Genomic DNA, 23924 nt, shown 5'->3' on the forward strand with positions numbered 1-23924 from the left:
CCGAACTTTCACTATTCTTCACATAATTACTCTAAAATGTATGCGTAATTAATATTTTATTCCTTCATCATTTTAGGCTTTATTACATTTAATAAGAAGACAGCTTCCGGTTCTGTGAAAAAAGGAGGGGCGGAATTATTATGTATCTTGGCTTCTCCATTTCTCCTCTGGATTTTGCTCACTATGATCTGTAAGAAAAACCACCCCATGGTAAAACAGGTTATCATAATATTCATCTTTATAACTTGATGTAGAGAAGAGTCAATAACAAGGAGAAGCATTAAAATGGATGATCTAGCTCTTATTCCCAAGAGATGACACAAAAAACTTGCAATAAGGAATTTGAACCTTCAAGTTCTGGACACTGTTCCAGATAGCACTGTTATTTATGCCATTTACTGTCTTTTGGCTGAGATGGGCATCTTAACCCCTATAACTTATGCAATGTCACAGAAAGTTACATCTCCAAAAGAAACTGAGAAAGAAATCTAAAGCATGCTGATTTTCACCGGACGGGAAAAAAGAAAAAAGGTATTTTTTTATTCTAGATTCAATTACCAGTTTTTTAATAGGTTCGCAGTGGGAGAAACCCACTGTTGAAAAGTGTTTGTGTCATAAAACTGTCATTTGTTTCTGCAGTCATCTATTTTCCCTGCCCATTAGCCTGGCCATAGGTTATGATGCACTTGCAGAAAAAAACTAGGAGTTTGAAACTACATGTAAAAACTATGAGTTGCTTTCAAGCAATTCTAAATAATGTTCAAGTGAGCAAAACCATGTACACAGAAATTAGAGAATGCCAGCAGAAATTTTGGGTTACTTACTGTCACCTACATCTTAAAGCATAGCTCTCCATCATATCATTACGTTATTTTCTTAGCAAGATTAATTAATCCTTTTCTAAGCAATATTTAAGCTAATGGTGACTTAATACATCCCAGATCTCCTGACTTCTACTCTCAGAGCTACCCCGCATTTGTGACACCAGCTCTTAGAGCTCTGTAAGATTCCGACAGAGTGCAACACGTTTTCATACAGGTAACAAGTCCCTTTTCTAAAGAATATCATTTACATTTTTACTGTATTAGCTTTCCGGTATTTTCAAAACGTATTTTGAATTCAAGGTTACTTACCTTTCTCCCAGTGACCCACACATTACCCCTGTCAACAGGGAAAAGGCAAATTTCTCGGTCACCGCAGCAAGCAGGCTATATCCTCGTGTGTCCTCGCGCTTCGGGCTAGCCAGGGTGCAGAGTATCTCATAGAATAGGCTTCTACTTTTATCAGTGAGTAACTGTTTCTCACCAACATCTGTCACCTAAAGGGAGGAGAAGAAATCGAACATTTTATGCACACAAGTCTGCTTGTAACATTTCCTCATAAAACGAACATTTATCCCAGTGTTCATTCTGAAAGTTCAGCATATTTTTCATTTCTTGATCACCGCGGCCAAGTCATCAGGTGCAGTCTATGTCAAAACTACACAAAGATATCCTTACTAATATGGATTTATTAAAGAAACCATGTGGGACTTTTCATTCCTTCACAAGTCAAAGATCGTTGCGCCCTGAGGATTCTTGATATGATTTCTGTGTCAAAATGGCAACAGTCACAAATGAATTATTCTTCATGAATATTTTTATACTGTTTTGTGTCTAGGTATTTAAACATTTTCCAGCTCCACATTTAAACACTTTCCAGATCCATTTTGCATTGCTCCACAAGTCCAGAAGAGCCAGGAAGCCACAAAACTAGTCCCAGGGTTTTCACAGAACTCAGGGCAATGCTGAAGTGCTCAGGTACTTGCCAGCCCGATTGCCAAAGATAATGCAGAGGGAAAAAAAAGGAAAAGAATATGCAGGCCTGGTTAAGACAACAGCAGAAGACTCCAGCTGGTCCTGCTAGGACTTGCTGGTGTGTTGACTGTATTCAAATGTGAAGATAAGAACAACCTATCAGAGAGCAGTGTAGGGGAAAGGGACCTGGGGGTCCTGGGGACAGCAGCATGACCATGAGCCAGCACTGGGCCATTGCGGCCAGGAAGGCCAATGGTATCTGGGGTGGGTTAGAAGGGGGTGGTCAGTAGGTCAGAGAGGTTCTCCTGCCCCTCTACTCTGCCCTGGGGAGACCACACCTGGAATCTTGTGTCCAGCTGTGGCCCCTCAGTTCCAGCAGGACAGGGAACTGCTGGAGGGAGTCCAGCACAGCCACCGAGATGCTCAAGGGAGTGGAGCATCTCCTGTGCGAGGAAAGGCCGAGGGAGCTGGGGCTCTGGAGCTGGACAAGAGGACACTGAGGGGTGACTCATTCATGGGGATCAATATGGAAAGGGGGAGCGTCAGGAGGATGGAGCCAGGCTCTTCTCGGTGACAACCAATGGTAGGACAAGGAGTAATGGGTACAAACTGGAACACAGGAGTTTTGGAGGTTCTGCTTAAATTTGAGAAGAAACTTGTTCCCGGTGAGGGTGGCAGAGCCTGGCCCAGGCTGCCCAGGGAGCTTGTGGAGTCTCCTTCTGTGCAGACATTCCAACCCGCCTGGACACCTTCCTGTGTAACCTCATCTGGGTGTTCCTGCTCCATGGGGGGATTGCACTGGATGAGCTTTCCAGGGCCCTCCAACCCCTGACATTCTGTGAATCTGTGATTCTGTGAACCCTGAGCCTCACTGTCTTGTGCCAAGGCTAAAACCAACAAAGATATGCCCTGAGAATCAAGAAATCGTAACAAGCTCTGTGAAAGCGTGGCACCAAAGGGAAAATGTGGCACAGCACAGAACATCGTGCTATAGGTACATACACAAAATCAATACCAGTTGTTCTTTTCAACCTATGTGATTGTTGATTGCTGGCCACCATCCTAACTTGTAGCAGGCAAACGTCTTCCATGACTGGGACTTCACAGCTTCTATTTTTACCTTTGTCTGTGTCCCTGGATCCCTGGGTCCCTGCTGTGGATGCTGTCCTTGATCTTATCACAGGCCTGTGTGTCATTTTACTCTTATTAAAGTCATTGGTCATTCAAGAAAGAGCAGGAAAGGTTTACCTTATCTATTATATGCATCACAGCAGTAAGCTGCTCTTCTGTGGTTTCTGTAGCCACTTTGACATTCAGATTCTGGAGGACTCTGTGTAAGATGGTGTCATCAAGAGGCTGACGGAGTTGATCAATGAGCCCCCAAACTGGCAAGGAGTCCAAATCTGACACAATGGTGACGTTAGCAATGCCATACACGTCATCTACCCTGGCACCGCCTGTGGGATTAGAAAGTACAACCTGGAAACGCTTTGGAAATGGGTTTAAAGATCCTGTCTTTGGAGTCAGGGTCACATCCAGGAACATATTTCTCTGTCCAGGTTCAAAAGTCAATAAACCCTCAGATCTGGCAAAATCTTGTCCTGCCACAGCTGGAAATATGAAGGTCCGGCCAATAGGTTCAGGTTTCTGTAGCTCCTTAAAACAAATCAGAAGAGTTTGGGGTAACATTATGATAGATACAATCGTTCAAAAACAGCTGCTGTAGAACTCCTGTTGTAAATGGGTAAAATTTAAGTGTGTAAAAAAAGAAACCCTCTTTCAAAATGCAGTTAAGAATTATATAACAATTACCTTCAATGAAATATCTCCCTGAAGTAGCAATCTGTCACCTCTAATCACTGACTACCCAGGGAAAGAATTATATATATTGTCGATAGTGTACAGGATCCCTCTCGTTCTTTTGCAAAACAAAAATCACAAAGCTTTTTCTGGGTGAACAGATGTTACAGAAATGTTAGCACATCTGTAAGGTGAATTCCAGAGGGCACAATGTAAGTTTAGGTCTGTAGCATGAAATTCCCTCGGTTCAGGGTACAGACAGGCATTACAGATACATAAAAACTAAACAAAAGGAAAAAAATAAACCACTCTGGAAACCTGTGCCCAAATTAATATCAGTTCATGATATTTTTAGTCCCAGTAAAGATACCTAGGAATGCTATAGGGCCTCATTTCTTCTGTGAAGTAGCACTCTTTTCACCTTCCATGAGGTCTGCAGATTCTTCATGTCCTTACTGGTTTTGTCAGTTGCCATAACTCTGGTATTATATCTCGTAATATAACAAACTTTCCTTAAGTGGAAACGGACTATTAAGCAAAGATGTTTATTTGTGAAATACTAGACCGCTTTTGAAAACATTTTGCTTTAATTAGTAGAGTTTACTTATGGAATAAATCAGAGGTTTTTTTGAGTTGAGAGAACTTAGTAAATCGATGCAGTGTGTATCTCTCAAAATTGCTCTAGAACAAAATCACATAATCTGTGCAAATTTCAGTAAGAAGTTTCCTTTTGTTTACCCCTTCCAATCGAGAACTAGGAAATGGAGCAATAAGTGGTAATAAAAGCACCAGTGGCAAGAGCATTGTTTAAGAAACCTTTGTAGAAATGAGATAAACATCTGTTTCCTGTCTGCCACGGCTTCTTATTTTTACAGGTACCAAGAGCACCAATAATTTGGTGTGTGCTCATGCACACTCATAACCTAAAAATATCCGGTTGCTATATAAAAATTAAAAACAGGTAAAGAAATGCTCCCTATATTTCAGCCTAAATATACACTGGACAGTAGCAATTTCTTCTGCATTTAACATCTAAATTATAATGAACTTTTGGCTGGAAAGAATGTGAAAATTTGTTATCACGCAATTGAACAAAAATTGCACTGGTCAGCTATAAGAAATGGATGGAAATATCACGTAATCCCATGCAGTTGAAATAAATATGCATCCAATACAGCAATAGAATGCAAAGCATTTTATTGTAAAGGTTGATGGAATTACAGCCCTCTTGCAGCCTGTTCCTTGACGTTGAAATCAAGGAAGGAATCATGGTTTTGCAGTTGTGTTACTTCTGCTAAAGGAGAATCTTCATAATCTGTCAGTTAATAATGAGGTAGTCATTTAGAGATAAAAGGGTCCCAAGTTAGAAGTGTCTGATGTTACAGCTGTAAACATAACCAAAAAAATGAAAGGGGATGGTAAAATAGACTTAAGCACGTGAGATTTTTTAATCAGATAATTTTAGTTTAGAACTTCAAGAAAATGGAATAAAATCTGATGAAAGCGCTCCTTCTCTTTTCCTAAGTGTGCTCTATGTATTAATACATTTTTCACCTAAAACAGCAAGTGTGTTGGCATCTGAATCTTGACAGGCATACACATAATAAAAACTTAATTTGAGAGAAAAAAGCCTCAAAAATTTGAGTATTTCAAGAACTTAAGGACAAAGGAAGAAATGTATTTAATGCCTGCCTGCCCGTTGTCTTTGAGGTAACTGAAAGGTACTATGAAACAAATCACTCTTGATAATACAAGAGTGAACAAGGCCTTTTTACTGGTGGAAAACAAACAAAATTATAATATATGGACCCAGCAAATGCTTGACTGCTTCCTGAAAAAAATGCTAATTACAGCCAGATTCACTTTACAGAATGAACGATTTACTAGCAAAAAAATAAATTAAATTATAAAAACAGCAATAGAAGCTTTACCTTCATGCTGGAGCTGACCACTGTGGTTACCGATGTACTAGAATCTCTATGCACTTGCAGGCTGATTAAAGTTGTCTTCTTGTGAGCCACAACAAAACGAGATCCCACAGCAAAATACACTAAACCACGAGGAGCGTCGCTTTCAAGGACGGTTATAAAAGCAAATCTGGCACTGCTGTTCAATGCAGCTCCTGTGCTTACAGCATAAAGCACAACAAAAAAATATGTCTCAAATTCAGGTACCTGTAAAGGAGGGATGATTTTCATGTCATTATAAGACCCATTAATTATTTGTTTTTAAAAAGTTTGCGTTATTTTGTATGCACAATGGATACTAACACCATAAGCATGCCTCTTGAAATGTGCAGTAAGTGCAAGGAAGTATTAATATATCCTAAAAATAATAATGTTGCAGCAATGCCACATGCAATAATGACATCGTGAATTTTTGCTTGGGACTCTACCGCAATAAAACAGCTATTTGTATACTACACGTATTGTTACTGTAAATTTGCCATAAGACAAGATGGTAAATGCTTTAAGAGCTCAATTTTCCAGATTATGGAGTTACACAGCTGTACATTTTGTAAGGAATTTGCTCTTTCACTTAATTTTTGCCTTATGAAAAGGCATGTACCCACCTTCTTACCTGTGTAAAAAATTCCATAGAAGAGTGAGTATGCAGTTTTGAATCTTCAGTTAATATTGACTGTATTTTAATATTGAACTCTGCTAACCACAGTTTTGAATAGTCTGGAAATACAGGCTATTGAATTTCAGCGTTCACATGCCAAAGAATTAGTCTAGGAATTTCTACAAACTGAATGCCTGTTTATTGAAAATAAGGTAGCAATATTAAATTACACTATGACGTGTTGCCCTACCTTTGATTTTCTATCTACACTACAGATATAACATGTTTAGAAATAGATATCCGATCCCTGAGATTCCATAAATAATTGGAAATATGGCATCTGAACCTATCAGATGCACTGAGGAAGCAGCAAACCAGCAAAAAAAGACTCCATAGTTCTTTACAAGACAATAGCATTATAAAAAAAAGTTGGTAATTGAAGACGATTTCAAGCATAGATTTTTGTTCTGGGTCTGGATTTTTGGAAATTCTACTGTAATTCTAGGAAAGCAGGATCCAGCTCTTAGCAAATGAAGTCAGTGCAACTGACCAAGCAAAAACTTTCTAAAAGCTAGATGTCACACCGTACGCCATAAAAACGTAAAATATTTATTGAATGCATTTATTACTTCATCATTTCATAATGTATTGGTTGCTAATTTATAAGCTATTTTATGGAAGAAGAACTGGAAGAAGAATTAAAGAATATTTGGGGGGGCTAAACAGCATATATTTTTAATCGAGTAGTCATCAAGTAATTATTTACATGGAATGATCTTGACTAATGGATGACAGGCACAAATTCACTGTAGCGCCACAGGGAACTAACCTTCCATTAGCACCTGTTTGAGTGGCACACGCTTGTGCTTCATGTGGTATAAATGCATGTTTCTAACGCTGCCAGTCCGCTGTCATTAAATAATGATAACACTCCTCTGGAATAAACAGGTTCAAAATCCCAGTTTGCTCAGCGAGGCCACCTGTGATCCACTCATGCATATATTTTATTCCTTGGCTCTGTAATTTAAAAATTACATCTGAAGATGCAGAAGGAAAATAGTCCTCTGAGCTAAGGGAATGCACACAGTTCCCTAGTGGGAAATAATTGTTTCCCACATCCTACATCTTGCGTTGTTTTCTAAAGTGTAGTCAGAAAAACTGTAGAAACCTTCTCATATTGTCTTTTTTTCCATTCCCCAGACCTCAGCTTTGCCACTAGCCTGACGGTTCAGATAGTTTATCGGAAAATTTCAAACTCTTCACTCTGAAAGAATGACAAACATTCATCTTCCCTTTCTTAAGGGACTGTTCTAAGCACCAGGTGTTCAAACAAAATTATTTTTTCCTTTTGTTTCCAGTAAAAATTGTTGCAATAAAAGCGTTTTGTTTCTTTTTTTTGTAGAATGAGGTGTTATTAGTTGCAGGATATGCTTTCTATAAAACACCCTAAGAAGTCCTTTAGCTGATTAAAAATTGACTGTGTGGAGGATAAGAATGCAGCAAATGAATACACATCTCACTGGGATAACTCCATTCTTTTTTCTTACGGTTCTATAAAAGATCTGCATTTTACTCTTCAAATTAAATACTCATCTTCCCAAGTTTTTAGCAGTCACCATGGACGCAGCACAAGCCTGTAAATAAACATGTATTTGCAGAGGAGCTGAGCAGATGTCAAGTTACCATCTCCAGACTGTGTCCCACACATCACTTCCTCTAGATCAGAGGGTTTTTTCAGTCTTGATAAGCTGCAATTCAACACCACAGGGCTATACACAAATGAGTAATAATTACTTACGTTATCAGGCTTTAGTTCAATGGAGATGTTGCACAACGTTTGACCTGCCATGCAGGTAGTGGATCCCACCACGGATACAAGTTCATTCTCCAAGTTCACGCCATCCTTCAGAAGGACAACACCTGTTTTATTAAAGGTCACACGCCAAAAGATCTTCACGTCTTCAAAAGCCCTATAAGCAAATCGAGAGTATATATGTACTGAAGGAGATCACTATTGTTTTAGGAAACATAAACCACGGAGGTAACACACGTTTTCTGTTATTATTCAAAGCTTATCACCAGGGAACAAACTGCTGTAGGATGAAACCTTCTCTTTTTTAATTTAAATTCCTTCACCTGACATGTGTTTAGATCACAAAAACATCACACAGGAAGAAAATAAAGCAATTACACGGAGCTAGATTATTCTCAATTTTTATTTCAGAAAACATGACATTAGCTGCATAAGAGACACTGGTTCTTGGAAGGGAGTTGCCCGTGTACCTTCCTTAATACTACAGTAATCATTCGCCTGGAAAACCAGGTAGGATTTGTCTTTCCTCTAAGTTTAAGGAACGTGAAGTACTTGAGCATATTTGATTAAAAGTACACATAAATGTGCAACATATACATATATATATATACATATGTGCTAATTAGTAAAATATAGTGTCTGTGTGACTGAAAACATTATCATAGTGCTGACACTCAGGTGCCTTCTTAATTGCTCATTTTAGTATTCATACCTACATTGTACTACACGGGGAGTTGAGAACTTGAATTACACCTTGAGCAGGGCAAATATTTTAACTCAAGCAAATCTTTCACACTTGTAGCCTTATAGTGTAAGTTGGAAAATACTTGTTTTTCCTGTGTCTGCTTTATCACAGTAGAGTGACAGACCTAATCACATTCACAACTTAAAGCCAGTTCATCAACTTCTGAGAAGTTACTAAAGCAGCTGAAAGGCAGATTTATTTTAAAACTCTTTGATAAACTCTTCCACTAACAGCAGCTCCTGTGGTTAACAACACAGCATGTTACAACATGTGGGAAGCACATTCGAATCGGCTGTTGCCTGCACCTGTTTGGTTGCCTTGTGACAATCAGCAGCACCTCTCTGTTCTCCGAGTCTTCATCAAGTACGAGACCGCTTTGTACTTCTGGAACAAATTCCAAAATGCCATTCTGGAGATCACTTCCTATAGAGGAAACAGTCCATGAAATTAAGCAAGAAAGTTAAGCTGAGACTAAATTATAACCTTCATGTGAATAACCACTAAAAAAAGTTTAAAATAGGTATCAAAACAATGCTACAAAGTATCATCTGGGGACACCTTGAGAAAATTTATTATAATATTTCTGGGTTTAATTTACACTACATAGTTATCCAGAACTTTAAATGTTGGCATTTCTAAATTTTATTTTAACCAGTAGAATAAGTATTTTTGAAAGCAGATATAGTAGGGTACGGGATGAAGATGGGCTTCCAAGGACAGCTTTCTTATTCGTCCCACTCATACTCTTGTTGAACCCATTAATTTTTCCAAATTGTCACATCAGCTTTTCTTCTGCATCTTTAATTCCGTGTGTGCAAGTATGGAGCTGCACAATACTTCACTGTTCTCATGGGAATGTAAACATCTTTGGCAAAACAGCAGTGTATGGAAAAAAAATCCAGGTTTAATGAGGGGAAGCTAATGTCTTCACAGTGTCCCATTAAATCTTGTTACTAAAGGATTTCTCCTTTACAGGTAGCAATGGCTTTACTTACCAGTGCATGCTGAATGTCAATATAGAGACTGATACTTTGCACAAACCCCATTGTATGTAAAAGTGACAAAATGGCAAAAGTAAAAATCTAAAATGCCTGCAATGCTACTGGATCTACATAAAAACTACTCAAGATTAGTCTTTTCCCTTAACGAGTAAAACAGGGCAAGAACAGAGATAAGCATAATCTCTAAATGTATTTTGAGCTACGTTGCTAAGGGACGCGTAGTAGCTTTGTACATTAGATGCTTCTTCTGCTCTGGAAAACTCAAGATTTCACAATAGAATACCCTGCTTATCGTCAAATAGATTGCCAATCTTTACATGAAAATTGCTATGAAAACATAGTTATTTACTGTTATTAATTTTCCCGGGGAAATAATATTACCTGCAATAATTACTGTTGCAAAAGCAGCAAATCCATATTCATCCTTTCCTTCTACAATCTGAGCTCCATATTCAGGATTTGAGAGGAAAACATAAAACAATTCCTGTCCTTCAGGCTCATCATCGTCAAAAATCTTTATGGACACCCTGCTTTCTCTTTGTCCATCCAGCAAAGTCAAAGAGACTGACTGTTCCTCAAAATCTTCCCCTTCCATTGCCCAACTGAAGTTGGATCTTCCATAAACGCTTCCAAAAGGATGTGAATCTGCTCCACTTTGTGCACTCACTCCCCCAAAGGTTTTAATGGTTACTTCAACATCACCAGTAAAACCCTTGGTCCTTCTGATACGAAGTATCGCTGTGTTGGGGGTACTGTTGTTCACATCTTCTTCAACATAAATAAACTCTGGCCCCAAACTTAGTATTCCATGAAGAATATCATTAGCGAGGATATTAACTGTTGCAACACTGAAAGCTGGATTCAGACGTGGACTCCAGGCAAGATTCACAGGTTGAACATCCAAAATTTCCACACAAGTCAAATTTACAAAAAAAAATTCCTCAATTTCAGAGACAGAGTCATCAATTATTGATATTTCTATCACAGCATTTGTCTGAAAATGTAAAAACATAAGCTCTCCATTGTAGATGGCTACAAAGTCCTCTAGTGGTTTGGCACTTCCTGGAATGGTCTGATATGTCAATTTAGTGAGATTACTTTGAAAACCAAACAATCTTTGGACATGTAGTGTGACTGTCCGAACACCTTCTTCAACTGAAACAGACCTTGAGTTAAGAGCAAACTGGAAGATCCCCATTGGCTCAATTTCAGCTGTTGTAAAACCCGATCTGAAACAGAAAGGACACCAAAGTTGACAGAGGAAATACGACGCATGAAGAAAAGTAAAACATTAAAGCAGAATAATTGCCAGTGAACAATCAATGATGGCTCTAAGAAAGCGGATTAAACAAATGTCTAATAGCAGAGGGAAGAAATAGCAACCATACCAAAGCAAGATGTAACATGATTGCCTGAAAAATGATTTTGTAATAATAGGATCGAACAGCCCTCCTCAGATGCAATGCACCCAAATCAGCACAGGATACAGAGTAAAGTTTAAATAAAATAAAGTCTTCCTGAGAAAATGGAGAAGCAAAGGAAAGTATGATGTTTTTCTGTTGTGGACACAATGAAAGAAGATATATTACAATACAGTCACCCCGAGTAATACCAGTTGTATCTATAGAACAAACTTCCCATTTCAAAGGAAAACTGAGGGATAGACAGATCCTAACAGATCTACAGTTAGAGCCAGGAAGCTAGAGAACGAGAGGAAGTTATTTTAAAACTTACAGTGGGGCTTTGAAATACTAACTGCCCCCTCACAGGAATTTTTTTTCCAGATCTGAGCCCTATGATCAATATAAACTTAAGCTCTACTTCAATCATATTAAATATATCCCTTTCTTATTAGAAAATAAGCATAGAGGCAAAACTCTTTGTTAAATCTTGTCTCTTATACCTGCCTACAGAACTGATCTATTATTCAGTGCTAGAGGCTATCAAATGGCACTAAAATTACAGTGATTTTGGTCAAAAAACTAGACCATTTCTACCACTAAGGGAGCCCAAAGCTCCTCAAAGTCACCTTTACCCTCCATGGGATGTCATCTTCAGTTTTCTAGGAAAGGTCATTCTCACATACTTAATGTATTTGATTCACAGGGTAAACAGGGGCTCTGAGGACACCAGTCCACAGGACAGACAAGCCCAGGAGAAGGGCTCAATCTCAGGATTTATCCATCCATTTCACTCCTGACTTCCTTCAGATTTGCCACTGTAATTGTAACATGGCGAAGCCAAAACCTTTCTCCATACGTGGTGTTACTCCATGTCCATTCTTTTTATACCACTTCTAGCTATCAATGGCTAAGGATGAATGAAAATAAAATAGCTTGAAGAATAGATAACTTATCTGAGATGGAAAACTACATTAAACATAATGGTTTTGTTTTTTTTAAAAAATAAAAAGGAGGTTTTATATAAATTAGGTATTTTCAGAACATTTCTTGTTTTATTTTTCTTATTATAAATAATTTGTTATGTAAGACCTTCTAAATATGGATTTTTAGGGACACGAATGAAAACTGTTAAGAGTTGCTTTCAGTCTTCAGCTTCCCGGCTAAAACTGTTGATCTTCATTTTCTTGACTGTCTCCGTTATTCTAGGCACCTATGAAATAGACTGGAGTTGGATAAAAGCCTCAGTTCTGAACAGGTCAGATCTAGATCACTTTGTTCTCACCTGAGACAAGCTATACAAATTTATCAAAGAATGGACTACAAGTTACTAGCTGCCTAGAATAATAACAACAGGGATTTGTATAAGTTTTGTATCTGTACACAGGTCATAATTCTTATGGCATTGGTGTGACTCAAAAATACAAGTAGGATCCTTACCTCAGGCGAGCCCCACCAGACACATTGCTGTGCGCTGCTGTTAAAGTGATGGCAAATGACTCACATTTATTTAGGCTTGGAGTGGCCTGAAATGAAATCACTTTACTTTGCTCACCAGAGGAAAATGCAACAGTACCTGAAGGAAAGAGAGAGTGAGAGAGAGCAAAAGTCAAAATAATCCAATAGGAATCCTCTTTTTATCTGGGAATGCGCTAAAGTACAGACTTTAATCACAATTCCACTCCATTTAAGAAGAAGAAAACTGGATAAGGGTCTTTCCTATATGAAGCTGTCCTTCATGGCCACAGCATCGTGCCTGCCTCCCAGACATGTATCTATGAAGTTGAAGGGTTTTTTTGCTTATAAAATGAACACATCCCTTATAGCTAAAAATTAGACCATACCATTTCAATCTAATGACTCCTTATTAATAGAGAAAGCATACAGAGGTATATATAACTAAAAGGTGGTATCATCACTTCTGCAACTTTCGTAGCTGTTTCCTCAGACTGTTACTCACCAAACAGAGGAGTAATATTGCCTGACTAGGCAAAGTCGGTGATCAGGTCTGCTGGGTATTCTGAGATCCAGCTCAAGATGACAGAGCCATAAGCTCCTTTTCTGGTGATGACAGCCTGGCCTGTCCCTGCTATAATGTCTGTAAGTCGTAAAATCACAGATTCAAAGCCAACCTGTGGAAACACAGTGGCTTTTGTTATAGAAAATGGAATAAAAGTGGACAATAACATATATGAAAGAGTACTATATTTTGTAAGGTAGGCATCTTAACAGTAGTTACACGTGCATATAAATATATGTATGTACATGTCTATATATGTTTGTGTGTGTATATATATATATATATAAATGCTTTCTTCACAACTCTTCAACATTTCTAAATCTTAAGACTTCTGAGAATTAGATATCAGGGAAAAAAAGGAACCAGTATGAATGACATTTTGGTACTGAAAACACTGACTATAGCATTTTGTGTCTGTCTTTCAAAAGGAAAACAAACCAACCTGCCCTTAATGCTCACATGCAATGGCTGTGGTACCATACAGATACACACAGGTCTAAAATAAAGTATTATTTGTCTATCCAGTGAAAGTAAGTTGTTGTCACATTACATTGTTCACAAAAACATTCTTGATAGTATGATGTACTTTTCTTTCTTTGACCAAAAAATGGGAATGAAAAGATAATTCACACATTCTAAAATTATAAGTGGATGTATGGTAGTAAACAATGTTTACAGAAAGACCACTGGAATTAAGTTCAATTACAAACTGAAAGACAAAACAGTGTGTCAAGAGAATTAAAATCATTACATAAAAACTCCAATAAAATTTAAGAGACAAAAACTCAGCATGCTGTTGTCTTTGCTTGCCACATAAAAAGGGAACTGTAGCACATATACCATATTGGAACAGGTATATTTTATTTTTTCTGTCTCATACAAAGCAGACAAATGGAAAATTCCCCACTCAGTGATTAGTCAAAGGTACTGTCAACTGCATTAAAACCCAGCATGACCTCCACTTCTTTTTGCACATGATACTGCATGCATGCTCTTATCTGCTTTGGGGCTGCTGTACTTAAAGGAATAACATCGTCCAGAACTAGCTATTTTCCTCTAAGTCTCAGAACTTCCACTTCATGTAAACAAAAGTATAAGTAACTCATCATATTTATGCTATTTACATTTTATAGATGAAGAGACCTTTTCAAACTGCATTTACACATCTCTATATGAATTTGTCTCAGAGAAAAGACAATATACAGTACAAGTAGTAACCGGAACAGTCTTGTCGGTCATTAAATTGGTTGCAATGATGAAAACTTTAAGGAGCAAACTGAATTCTTATAGCGGCTGCCTTTTGTAATGAAGCGTACCTTCCTTCTGCGGTAGAAAATTACACTGCAGTCAGTCTACTGACCTGTGAATTGGCAGCTTCCTCAGGAACAAGCAGAATGGCTGACTTCGCTTTTCCTAATATTTTAGGCACATCCTTGGCACTTGTCCCAACCAGGCTTACGTTAGTCAGTTCCAGGGTAAAATTCAAGCCCAGTACAATAAACGCCTTTGAGAGGAAGAATGCAATTAAAATGGTGGAAATGTAATTCCACTGAAAACACGATAACCACCAGTTCAAAGAGTTAAGTGGCAGAAAAATCAGCAGATTTTGTTGTTTGCATGAAAAAGCAGTGTTTTCAAGTCAAGCGTTTTGTTGATTATCTTTCTATAAAGAAACACAGTTAAAACAGCAATATTGTGATTGTAATTTACCAGCAGTTAATTGAAAGATGAGTTTATAGAGCATGTATTGCCATTTTAATGAATTGTAACTAACATAGTGGGCCTCAGCTTGATTTTAACTCTTAGGGTTAATAAGATGCAAGACAAATGTAAAAGGATGTAAGCGTGGATGGAAGACTGTAATAATAATAATAGTAAACAACCAGGGAACACTGGGAAATGCAGGTAAATTTATCTGCTGCTTCACGAGTCAGCACTAACACATCACTATTTACAATGCAAAAGAGAAATTGAAAGAATATTTGAATACATAAAATAACAAAATATTGAACTGATAGTAACACAAAGCAATGATGGAAGGAAACACTGGATATTTGAACACATGCATAGAGTGATTTTGCAGTTATTACCTGAAAATGTGATATTTGAACCCACTTCTAGTCCATAAATAGGAAATTCATTACACCAAAACTCTCTTTTCTGCTTCTTGACAGTGGACAGTATTGAGAGTTCAGTACCTTATTCCAGCACATTTGTATTGTGATGAACACAAATGGAAACAATAGATACCACATGACTTAAAAGGATAATACAGACCTGGTTGCTTATTGGCACTCTTTGCACTCCAAAGCTGGCACCGTCTTTTATTGTGAGGTATCCCACCTCATTCTCAGGCTCAATTAGTGCTTCTTCACAATGAGATGTGATATGGTACTCAACAATTGCTTCTCCAAATGCCCCAGCATGCCGAGTTACATTGATCTGAACATACCGACGATCCAGGTTCCTCTCTACGAGTACTGACTGCTGGTCAGAGTACAGGGCGAACACTCCATAGGGGTCATCATTTGCAAACACATTGATTTCCAAAATTCTTTTCTCTTGGTCTAAATCTGCTCCACCTTCTACTGAAATCAGCTGCACCACATAGTTCTCATCCAGTGCTGGAACATCGTCAGGTAACAGGTAGATGATTATCTCAGCTGTGCTCTCCTGGTCAGCAATGACAACAGATCCCTCTGTCCTAAGAAAGTCACCTGTGATGTCAGATTCACGACGTATTTCCCAGTAAACCTGAAATTTATTTAGAAAATTCACAAAATGAAGGCAATATCACCCACAGAGTCGGAAACTTTCACATTCATGGTTCAGTATAGATTGCATACGGAATAGGTTGGGTTTAAATGGGTAAAATAAAAATTTGTTTAAGTATGCATAGAAAGAAGCACATAGACTATCTTACAAAGTGGTGTGTTGTTCTTCCAGCAGTACTGTGAATGCAAAGATTACCTTTGTATATCTTCTCGACACCTACGTAAAACTATACGGAATCTCTGAACAATTGCTTGACATTATTTCTATTTTTACACCAAGATATCCTTGCTGTTTTTCCAGTTTCCGGAATTCCTAACAACAGAAAGGTGTGAAGAGTTCTCATTAAACACATTAGATGCTTTTATTAATTTTTTTTTTTTTTTAATAAATGAGTACTTGTGAAAATGCTGACTTGTAAACAACTTTAGGTAAAGACAATGTAAGTGATGATTCTAAAATGTCTGATTCTTACCTTTACATATGGCTGAAAAAGAGTAAATTGTGAGGATCCCAAAGAAAGCTCACTATGAAAGTCTGGTCTCTCCTGTTCTCCCATCAAAAGCACAGGAGCAGAGGGAGAGAGAAAGCAAGACAAGCACTCCAGTGCTGTTTTTCTGGTTTTTTCACTGACCAGGGGAGACTGAATCTGACTCTACAAACCACAACTACTAGAGCTGAGCCCTTGCTAAACTCAGTCTAAAAGGTGACATTTCAAAATTTGAGAAATACGCAATTGAAAGGCACAGAATAAGATCTCCCTCCATGCATTGATACGGAGGATTATTTCAGATTATAATGTTGATTAGGAAGAGAGTGAGAATACCGTTATGTTTCCCATGGTGCCCTGGATTCGTCTGACAAACAGTGTAATACTTTGTGGCCCTTCCACTGCAGAGGGTTCTGTGAAGTTTTTCTCAGTTAACGATTCAGGAGCAAACTGTACCATTCCGTTGGGATCACCAAACTTCTGTATCTTTAAGGAAGTAATTGAATAAAAAAAAATTAAACAATCAGAAATGTAAAGTGAATAGTATTCTTGTTTGAAACATTGAGATTTTCATTGCTAGATGCTATAGGGAATGTATCAATTAGTTCTTCCTATTGAGTTTTCTCCTCTTAAGAAGACTCAAGAGTACATCAGTATTTAGAAGAGAGTCTGAGAGAGTCTGCTCTCTAATAGGTCATTTCCCAACTTATACTGGAACCTGGGGTTGTTCCTGCCCAGACACAAGACTCTACACTTGCCCTTGTTCTATTTCATTAAATTGCTCCCTGCCCAACTCTCCAGCCTGTCCAGGTCTCCCAATGGCAGCACAGCTTCCAGTGTCAGCCACTCCTCTCAGCTTGGTGTCATCAGCAAACTTGCTGACAGTCACTCTGTTCCCTCATCCAAGTCATTGATGAATATATTGAATAATACAGGCCCCAGTACTGACCCTTGAGGGACTGCACTAGATACAGGCCTCAACTGGACTCTGACCCGTTGACCACGACCATCAAACCCATGTAGTAGGGGAGGCAAAAAAAAAAGAGGCAAATGACAAGCTATTCAGTCATTATGATTACCCTTCAAAGCTTTGCAGGATAAATACCAATAACAGAGATCTCAAGAGAAAGAAAAGCAATAGTGACTTACTATTAGTGTAATGCTGTTTGCCTTAGGATCTAGTTCTGCTTCACCTTTCATAAGGCTCAGCCTAATAATGAAGATCTCCTGAACTTCAACTTCTTCACGAGGATGGATTTGTAGATTAATAGTTCTCAGCCCTCCTTCCCCTTCTCCAAAATAGAATGATCCGTTCACAGGGTCACCCATGTCACTATTCAGGGGAGATAAAAGCTCTTCTGAATTGGGTCCCAAGATGTCCCAATTAATCTGTGGAAGATACCAGTTTCAGATTTACAGTAGTGACATATTATAACTGCCTCCCGGGTCGGGGGAAGTGACAGAGTAACACAAGCGACATAAAAATTCTTGCATCTGCTAACAAGCTACATTTAAATATGTGCTCTTTTTACAGAACACAACATATTAATAATTGATTACATGTGGGAAAATAGATAATCCTTTGGAGAAAAATAAACATTAAAAATAGAAATTCTGAAGTGCTAGTTAGCCACAATGCCATTTTATTAAATCCTAGATATTAGTTACAGAAAAGAAAATAAACTGAGGTTTCTGTAGCACGTAACAGGAAATGCACAGGCCAGTTTACTTTCCTCTTCCTTTCACAAGTTGTTTTGAAAAGCTCACCAAATAAGTATCCTGACCAGAAACATTCCCTGGGAAGTGTGATATCAAGACTGAAAACGACAAATATTTTCTGCAATAGAAGTTTTTAATGCCTCAAATCACGATTCACACTTCCTCAGGCTGATTAAAAGCTAGAATATTTTCAAAATTTCCCACAAATTAGATTGTTTTTGAAGGGGTCCTATTCAGCATCTTAAAATGATTATTTTGACACTTAATTGTTTTTCAGTTTTCTTCAATGACTTCTAGGAAAAGTCAAAGAAGACCACGGCAATTTTCACATGAGGAGAGCAGTAGCTCATGGCCTTTAATGCCAATTTTCCAATCATTTGCCCAGACTGTGGAAGCCTTATCTTGGTTCATATTTATACTTTCACTTTGGCAGTGATACGTACAGACTAAAAAAAAGTCTAGAGGCCTCATAGTAAACAATTTACTGAAAATAAAAATAAATTGACCAGCTTCAGGAAGTAATTCAACTGAGTTCAATTAAATTAGCGGTGGTGCATGAAATTAACTATATTTTCAAAGGGATTGGGAGATAGTTCAAAATAAAGTACACCAGACCATAATAAAAGGAGAAAAGCAGGAGGACAAAGAGAAGATCAAAAAAGTAACAATATTTTCTGTTCTTCTGCAACTATACAGAATTCACGCTTAATGAAAAGCTGCAACTATCCCATTAGAAATCAGTCACAAGGAAGCCCCTGACGGCAAAAAAAGAAGATTTTTGGCCTTGTCACTGGAAAACATTCCGTTTTTGAGAACCAGGGCCCACCTGTGTCTCCCCAAACAATTTTCCTGTCCTTTCCAGCACCAGTGACACTGTTGTCAGTGTATCGGGGCTGGGAAGAGTAATTCGACTTTGGCTGAGAAATCAGATGATGCCCTGGGGGGAGTCGCTTTTGGCAATGGTGACCTGGCTCAGTAGATGGAGCCCAAGGGCTGCTCCACCAGTGGCCCCCATCAGCTGGATTTCAAATTGCTCTGCAAATTCGCTGCATGGAAAAAAAAACAGAAAAAAAGACCTTCTGAGACACACAAGAACAAAAAATTAAAATTATGATTTGTCATTCAACCATGCGTCCAGCTGGATCTGTTTAAAGATATACAGAAGTCATCTCTGTAAGCATACAGCAGAAGATTCCCCCCATTTGCAGAGAATGGTGATATCTGAAATAAAAATATTGTTTTATTTTCCACATGTGCTAAATTTAAAAAAAAAAAAAAAACAATCAGCAAAATATTTTATTATTCACAGCAGTACTATTAACACCCAAACTTTCTGATAATCTAGGTTAAAAGAATGTAGTTGTTTGCATAAAATTTAACAGGCACTATGAAACTCCAATCATAGCTTCTTTTCCCTCCCTTTAAATATTTCAGGGCTGCAGAAATTTGCTTTTCAATTCAAACTCTGCTGACAGGTATACTGCACGTGCTAAAAAACGGTTTCTCAGAAGTAGATTAGTGAATAAATATCTGAAAAAAATAATTACCTTTCTTCATCATCTGTGATAGAGATATAGATAAAAGTCTGGTTCTGGCCACGATAAAAAATGACAGAATCATTATGGATGATGTAGTCAGCGTTCGGAAGTGCAGAAATACTTCGAGAAAGGAAATCGGCTGTTACATCGCCATACGTTCCACGCTTTCTCACAACAGGAATCATGATTAATCCAGCATCCTCTTGCACTTCAAGAAAAATTGGGAAAAAAAGTTATTTTATTTCAAAATTTGTGAGAGAGCCACAGGCTTATCCTCTAAACCATAGTGAAAACCTCTGGTAAACTTACCCTGTAGAAGGATATACTGTGGATCAAATTCTATGATGCCTTCTGCATTATCACTTTTTGCTATAGTGACTCGTACTGTGGAGATATTTCCTATTACTGGGGGTTGATCTATCTGTAGATCATTTTCCTTTACGGTGAAATCAAATCCACTTGCAAGAACATAAAAAGGAATATTATATTAAAAAAAAATCTTGCAAAAGTATTGTAATGCAAGTATGACAATTTTCAATTACCACAAATACTTTTATTTTCTGACAGTTACCACTGAAGATTTTTGGTCACACTTTTTCAAACTATATCTGCAAAACTGGCAGTTTTTTCACAGAAATGTGGATCTTTCGCTTTTTCTTTCACATTTTATCTTCTTCTTTGAGTTTCATGTGATTTGACAACTTCTATGTAATGGATGGACTTTCAGCTTTAATAAATCTTAATCAGCAAAATCTTAAAATTAATGTTGAAAGAATTTGGATTGCCATACATCCAATTTGTATTATTATTACTATTATAGCTGCCATATGAAATTTTACAGTAAAACACCTGAAATCCAGCGGTGCCTTTATGCAGGTAGATCAGATTCCAAATACAGTTTGATCTCCTGCTTTTAATTAATTTTATCTTATAATTAATTTTATCTTGACCTTCCTTGGAGTTCCACTTTGGTAATCATCACTGAAAAGTCTTCAGGACCTTCAGGAAAGTCGTCATCATGAATTTCAACCGAAATCACTCTACTCTCCTCATGTGGTTCAAATAACAGTTCCCTTACTGTGGGGGTGAAATCAACTCCCTCCTCTGCAGTCCCATTTATTCTCTGGAAGCAAAGACGCACTTTGCCATAGGATCCCCTTGAACGCAAAACAGTGATGTTAACCTGAGGGAGAGAGGACATTTGCTTTAAAAAATGGCTTTGCTTTTCTGTTACCATTCTGAGACTGTTCTATAGGCACCTTCTCAACGGTTCTGCCAGGTGACAATTTGCTGCAGTAAGTGCAGAATACACATAATTTAACAGACAGGCATCTTCCTCAGAGTATTAAAAACACCAAAAGCCTCAGATGGACTATGCTATGATAAATGCAGAATAAATCTCTGCCTTTTTTTTTTTTTCCTAAAGTTAAGTATAAATCTACCGACAATACTGATATCTATCGATATTTTACGTAAGAAGGAATTTTAACCATATACCCATTTTTCTTCTTCTGTTGTCAGCAATATTTCTCGTGAAAATGTAAACTCTCCGTATGGAAAATCACTGGCGGCCATGGTAATATTTGCTGTGCTGCTAGATTCATTTATGAGTCCTCCATCACTGATCCCAGTTAATTCAAATGTGTAGTAATGCTTCTCCTCAGGACGGTTATCATCGACAGCCTAGGGAGAAGAACCAATTAACCATTTCCAGGTAGAGAGGTATAACTAATTTCTAATCAAGATGCTGGCTAGATAAAAGGAAGAACCTGAAATAGCTACTGGTGTAAAATCTCTTGTACCTGTATTAGAACCACTGCTGCACACTGCCTGTCTCGCATTGTCAAGGTCCCCGACGTCTCAATAAATTCTGTGTGATGACGGGGTGTTATATTCCAATATATTATGATTTCACCAAAAATCCCTGGGCCACGTGTCAGGCTGCAGAATGCAAACACAGATTTAATCTTCTACCTTTAATATTTGATACCAAATCCAGAGATATAAAGCATAGATATTGTTGTGCACGGAAGAAATGTTACCAGCACTGTGAAGCTTGAATTTTAATCTATTAAGTCACTATTAAGATCTTTACCATAACCTCTTCAGAGCAATAACGTGTCTGCAGTTCTGATTTACTTCCCCGTGTTGGGAGGCATCTTGAGCTGTATTTTTACCCAGAGCACTTTATAGTTTCTTTGTGCATACAGCCCAAAGTTGGCAGCTGAAAACTGAGCTGTCTTTCTGCTTTTCAGGAAATAGACATGCAAAACAGAAGGGAAATGGGACTTACGGGTAGCACCCAGAGGTAATTTGGTTTTGAAGGCAGAAAGATACGAGAATAGTACTATGAGATCACTTGAGAAATGTTCTGTGTGTTGCTTGTCTAAAAACCTAGAGGCTAATCCTACTCATGACATTCTCGGTGAACTGAAGCATGGCAAGAAATTGTCTATACCATGATCTAGTACATGTTCTAGACTGGTGCTGCACAAAGCATCCCTTTGTCTGTTGGGATTCTCAGGGCAGCATGAGACTCTGTTTTCTTGCTTCTATTTGCTGTTTCACTAAGGGAAAGTGTTGTAATACTTTTTCTCCAATTCTGTTAGAAGGTATGGTAACATTGTGATTTCTTCATCTTGTTTTCAGCTGACTGAATGCAGTGAAAGAATTGCATCTTGTTTCAACTAAGACCCAGTGCTGCTTTGGTTATGCTGATCATCGTAACAATGTAGCGAATTTCAGCTCAAGCACCAATCCTGAACTGAATCCTGAAAAGCACAAAGCATCTTCAAATATAATTGACTGCCTTCCCCTATTCCTTTGATTAGAATCCTCTTTCCTTTAATGAATCTATGTTGTAAATAATTGCAAGACATATCTAAAGCTCCTCAGCAATACTGAAAAGACACCTACGTAGTATGTTCTGCCCTTCTTAAAAAACAAGCATCTAATTTTAAAAATACTTATGATTTTAGAAGTGATAATGAAATGCAGCATTCAATTAATTCTTGCCAAATGTGGAGCCTCACAGCTTTTGAAACAGAGCTGTTTTGGACAAATGAGTGATGTACTCACCTAATAAGAGCAGTCCCATTATAATTTCCTGAAGGTTCTCCAATCAGAACATGCTGGGATGAATGTGCTATCCCAGCCACCCCAGAAGCTCCTTCATCACCCACAATAATGATGGTTGCAACACCTATGAACAGAACAAAAGCTTCTCATGGTAAAACAAAGCTAACTAGTGAGGTATTTTTTTAGCATGTTTGGTGACACAAATGGTTAAGCACCAGCTTCCCGGGGAGCCCATGGAATCCCCAACCTTGGAGATATTCAGAATTTCAGTAGACAAGGCATTCAGTGACCTGATCTCATTGTGAAGGCAATTCAACAAGGTGACCCCCCTAGATGGTCTCTTACAAATGAAATTATTCTATGCTTCTTACAGGTCTGAACCTGGTTTTGGTTTCTGCTTGTTTTGGTTAAACAATTCTTTACAGACAATGTTGATTATCTGAACACAAAAGTCTACGCCAACACTTGATTTAGACGGAAAAAATACGATCTAAAATTCTCTTTGATTTCTTCAGATAAGGAAAAAACTGAGGGAAAAATACTGACCTCCTTTTGTCACAGGAGCTCTGCTAGCTCGTTTCTTCTCTGTTGTTTCTGGGGGGAGTTGGGTTTTATTTACGGGGGGGACGTTTGAGTCGATTCATGTGAAGATACACAATTCTGCACTAGCTTTTAAGAAATGTGTCTTTTTTTCAGACCACTTCACTTCTTCACAGAATATCAGTTCTAACTATAACATTCAGCACATATTCGGCTCCTCTCTTTGACTTGTAGAACGAATCCTAAAAGATACATCTCCTTAGGACTGAGGGCGTCTAGCATACAGACAGCCGCGGCGCGAAAGCCGCGCCCACAGGACACAGAACCCGCCGCGCCTCGCCCCGAGCTCCCGCCGAAGCGGCGCCCCACTCGCCACGCCACCGGCTCTGCTTTTCAACGTCCCCCCGACTAACGGGGGCTGCGCCGCTCCCGGAGGGACCGCCGGACCGGGCACGGGCGCTGCGCCGGAGGGAGACACGGCTCCAGACCGCCAGCCTTCAGCGCACCTGCCCGCAGGGTCACACGCCTCCCGCCAGCTTCGCCAGCTCGGCGGGGGGGAACCGGAGACGAACGCCTCCGCGCAGCGCCGGCAAATTCCGCCCCCCCCCGCCCCGTTCCACCGGCACGGTCACCCCCGCCGCGGCCGC

General features: G+C 38.6%; 1 protein-coding gene across 1 annotated transcript in view; it reads right to left on the reverse strand.

The window, feature by feature from the left end:
• LOC308052459 (adhesion G-protein coupled receptor V1-like) overlaps positions 1-23924 on the reverse strand; it is a gene marked incomplete at both ends in the record, with an annotated part of 29179 nt that overhangs the window by 2143 nt on the left and 3112 nt on the right. Inside the window, 21 exon segments of the mRNA XM_080364539.1 lie at positions 1134-1318; positions 3045-3452; positions 5528-5770; positions 7960-8131; positions 9025-9142; positions 10102-10949; positions 12561-12696; positions 13081-13105; positions 13109-13252; positions 14501-14644; positions 15418-15894; positions 16739-16888; positions 17552-17791; positions 18948-19046; positions 19050-19167; positions 19669-19867; positions 19969-20117; positions 20610-20842; positions 21157-21342; positions 21462-21600; positions 22738-22861. Of these exon segments, the coding sequence (XP_080220665.1) occupies positions 1134-1318; positions 3045-3452; positions 5528-5770; positions 7960-8131; positions 9025-9142; positions 10102-10949; positions 12561-12696; positions 13081-13105; positions 13109-13252; positions 14501-14644; positions 15418-15894; positions 16739-16888; positions 17552-17791; positions 18948-19046; positions 19050-19167; positions 19669-19867; positions 19969-20117; positions 20610-20842; positions 21157-21342; positions 21462-21600; positions 22738-22861 (4537 nt within the window).

The sequence above is a fragment of the Nesoenas mayeri genome (genome assembly GCF_963082525.1).
Source record: "Nesoenas mayeri genome assembly, contig: SCAFFOLD_43, whole genome shotgun sequence".
NCBI classification, from domain to species: Eukaryota; Metazoa; Chordata; class Aves; order Columbiformes; family Columbidae; genus Nesoenas; species Nesoenas mayeri.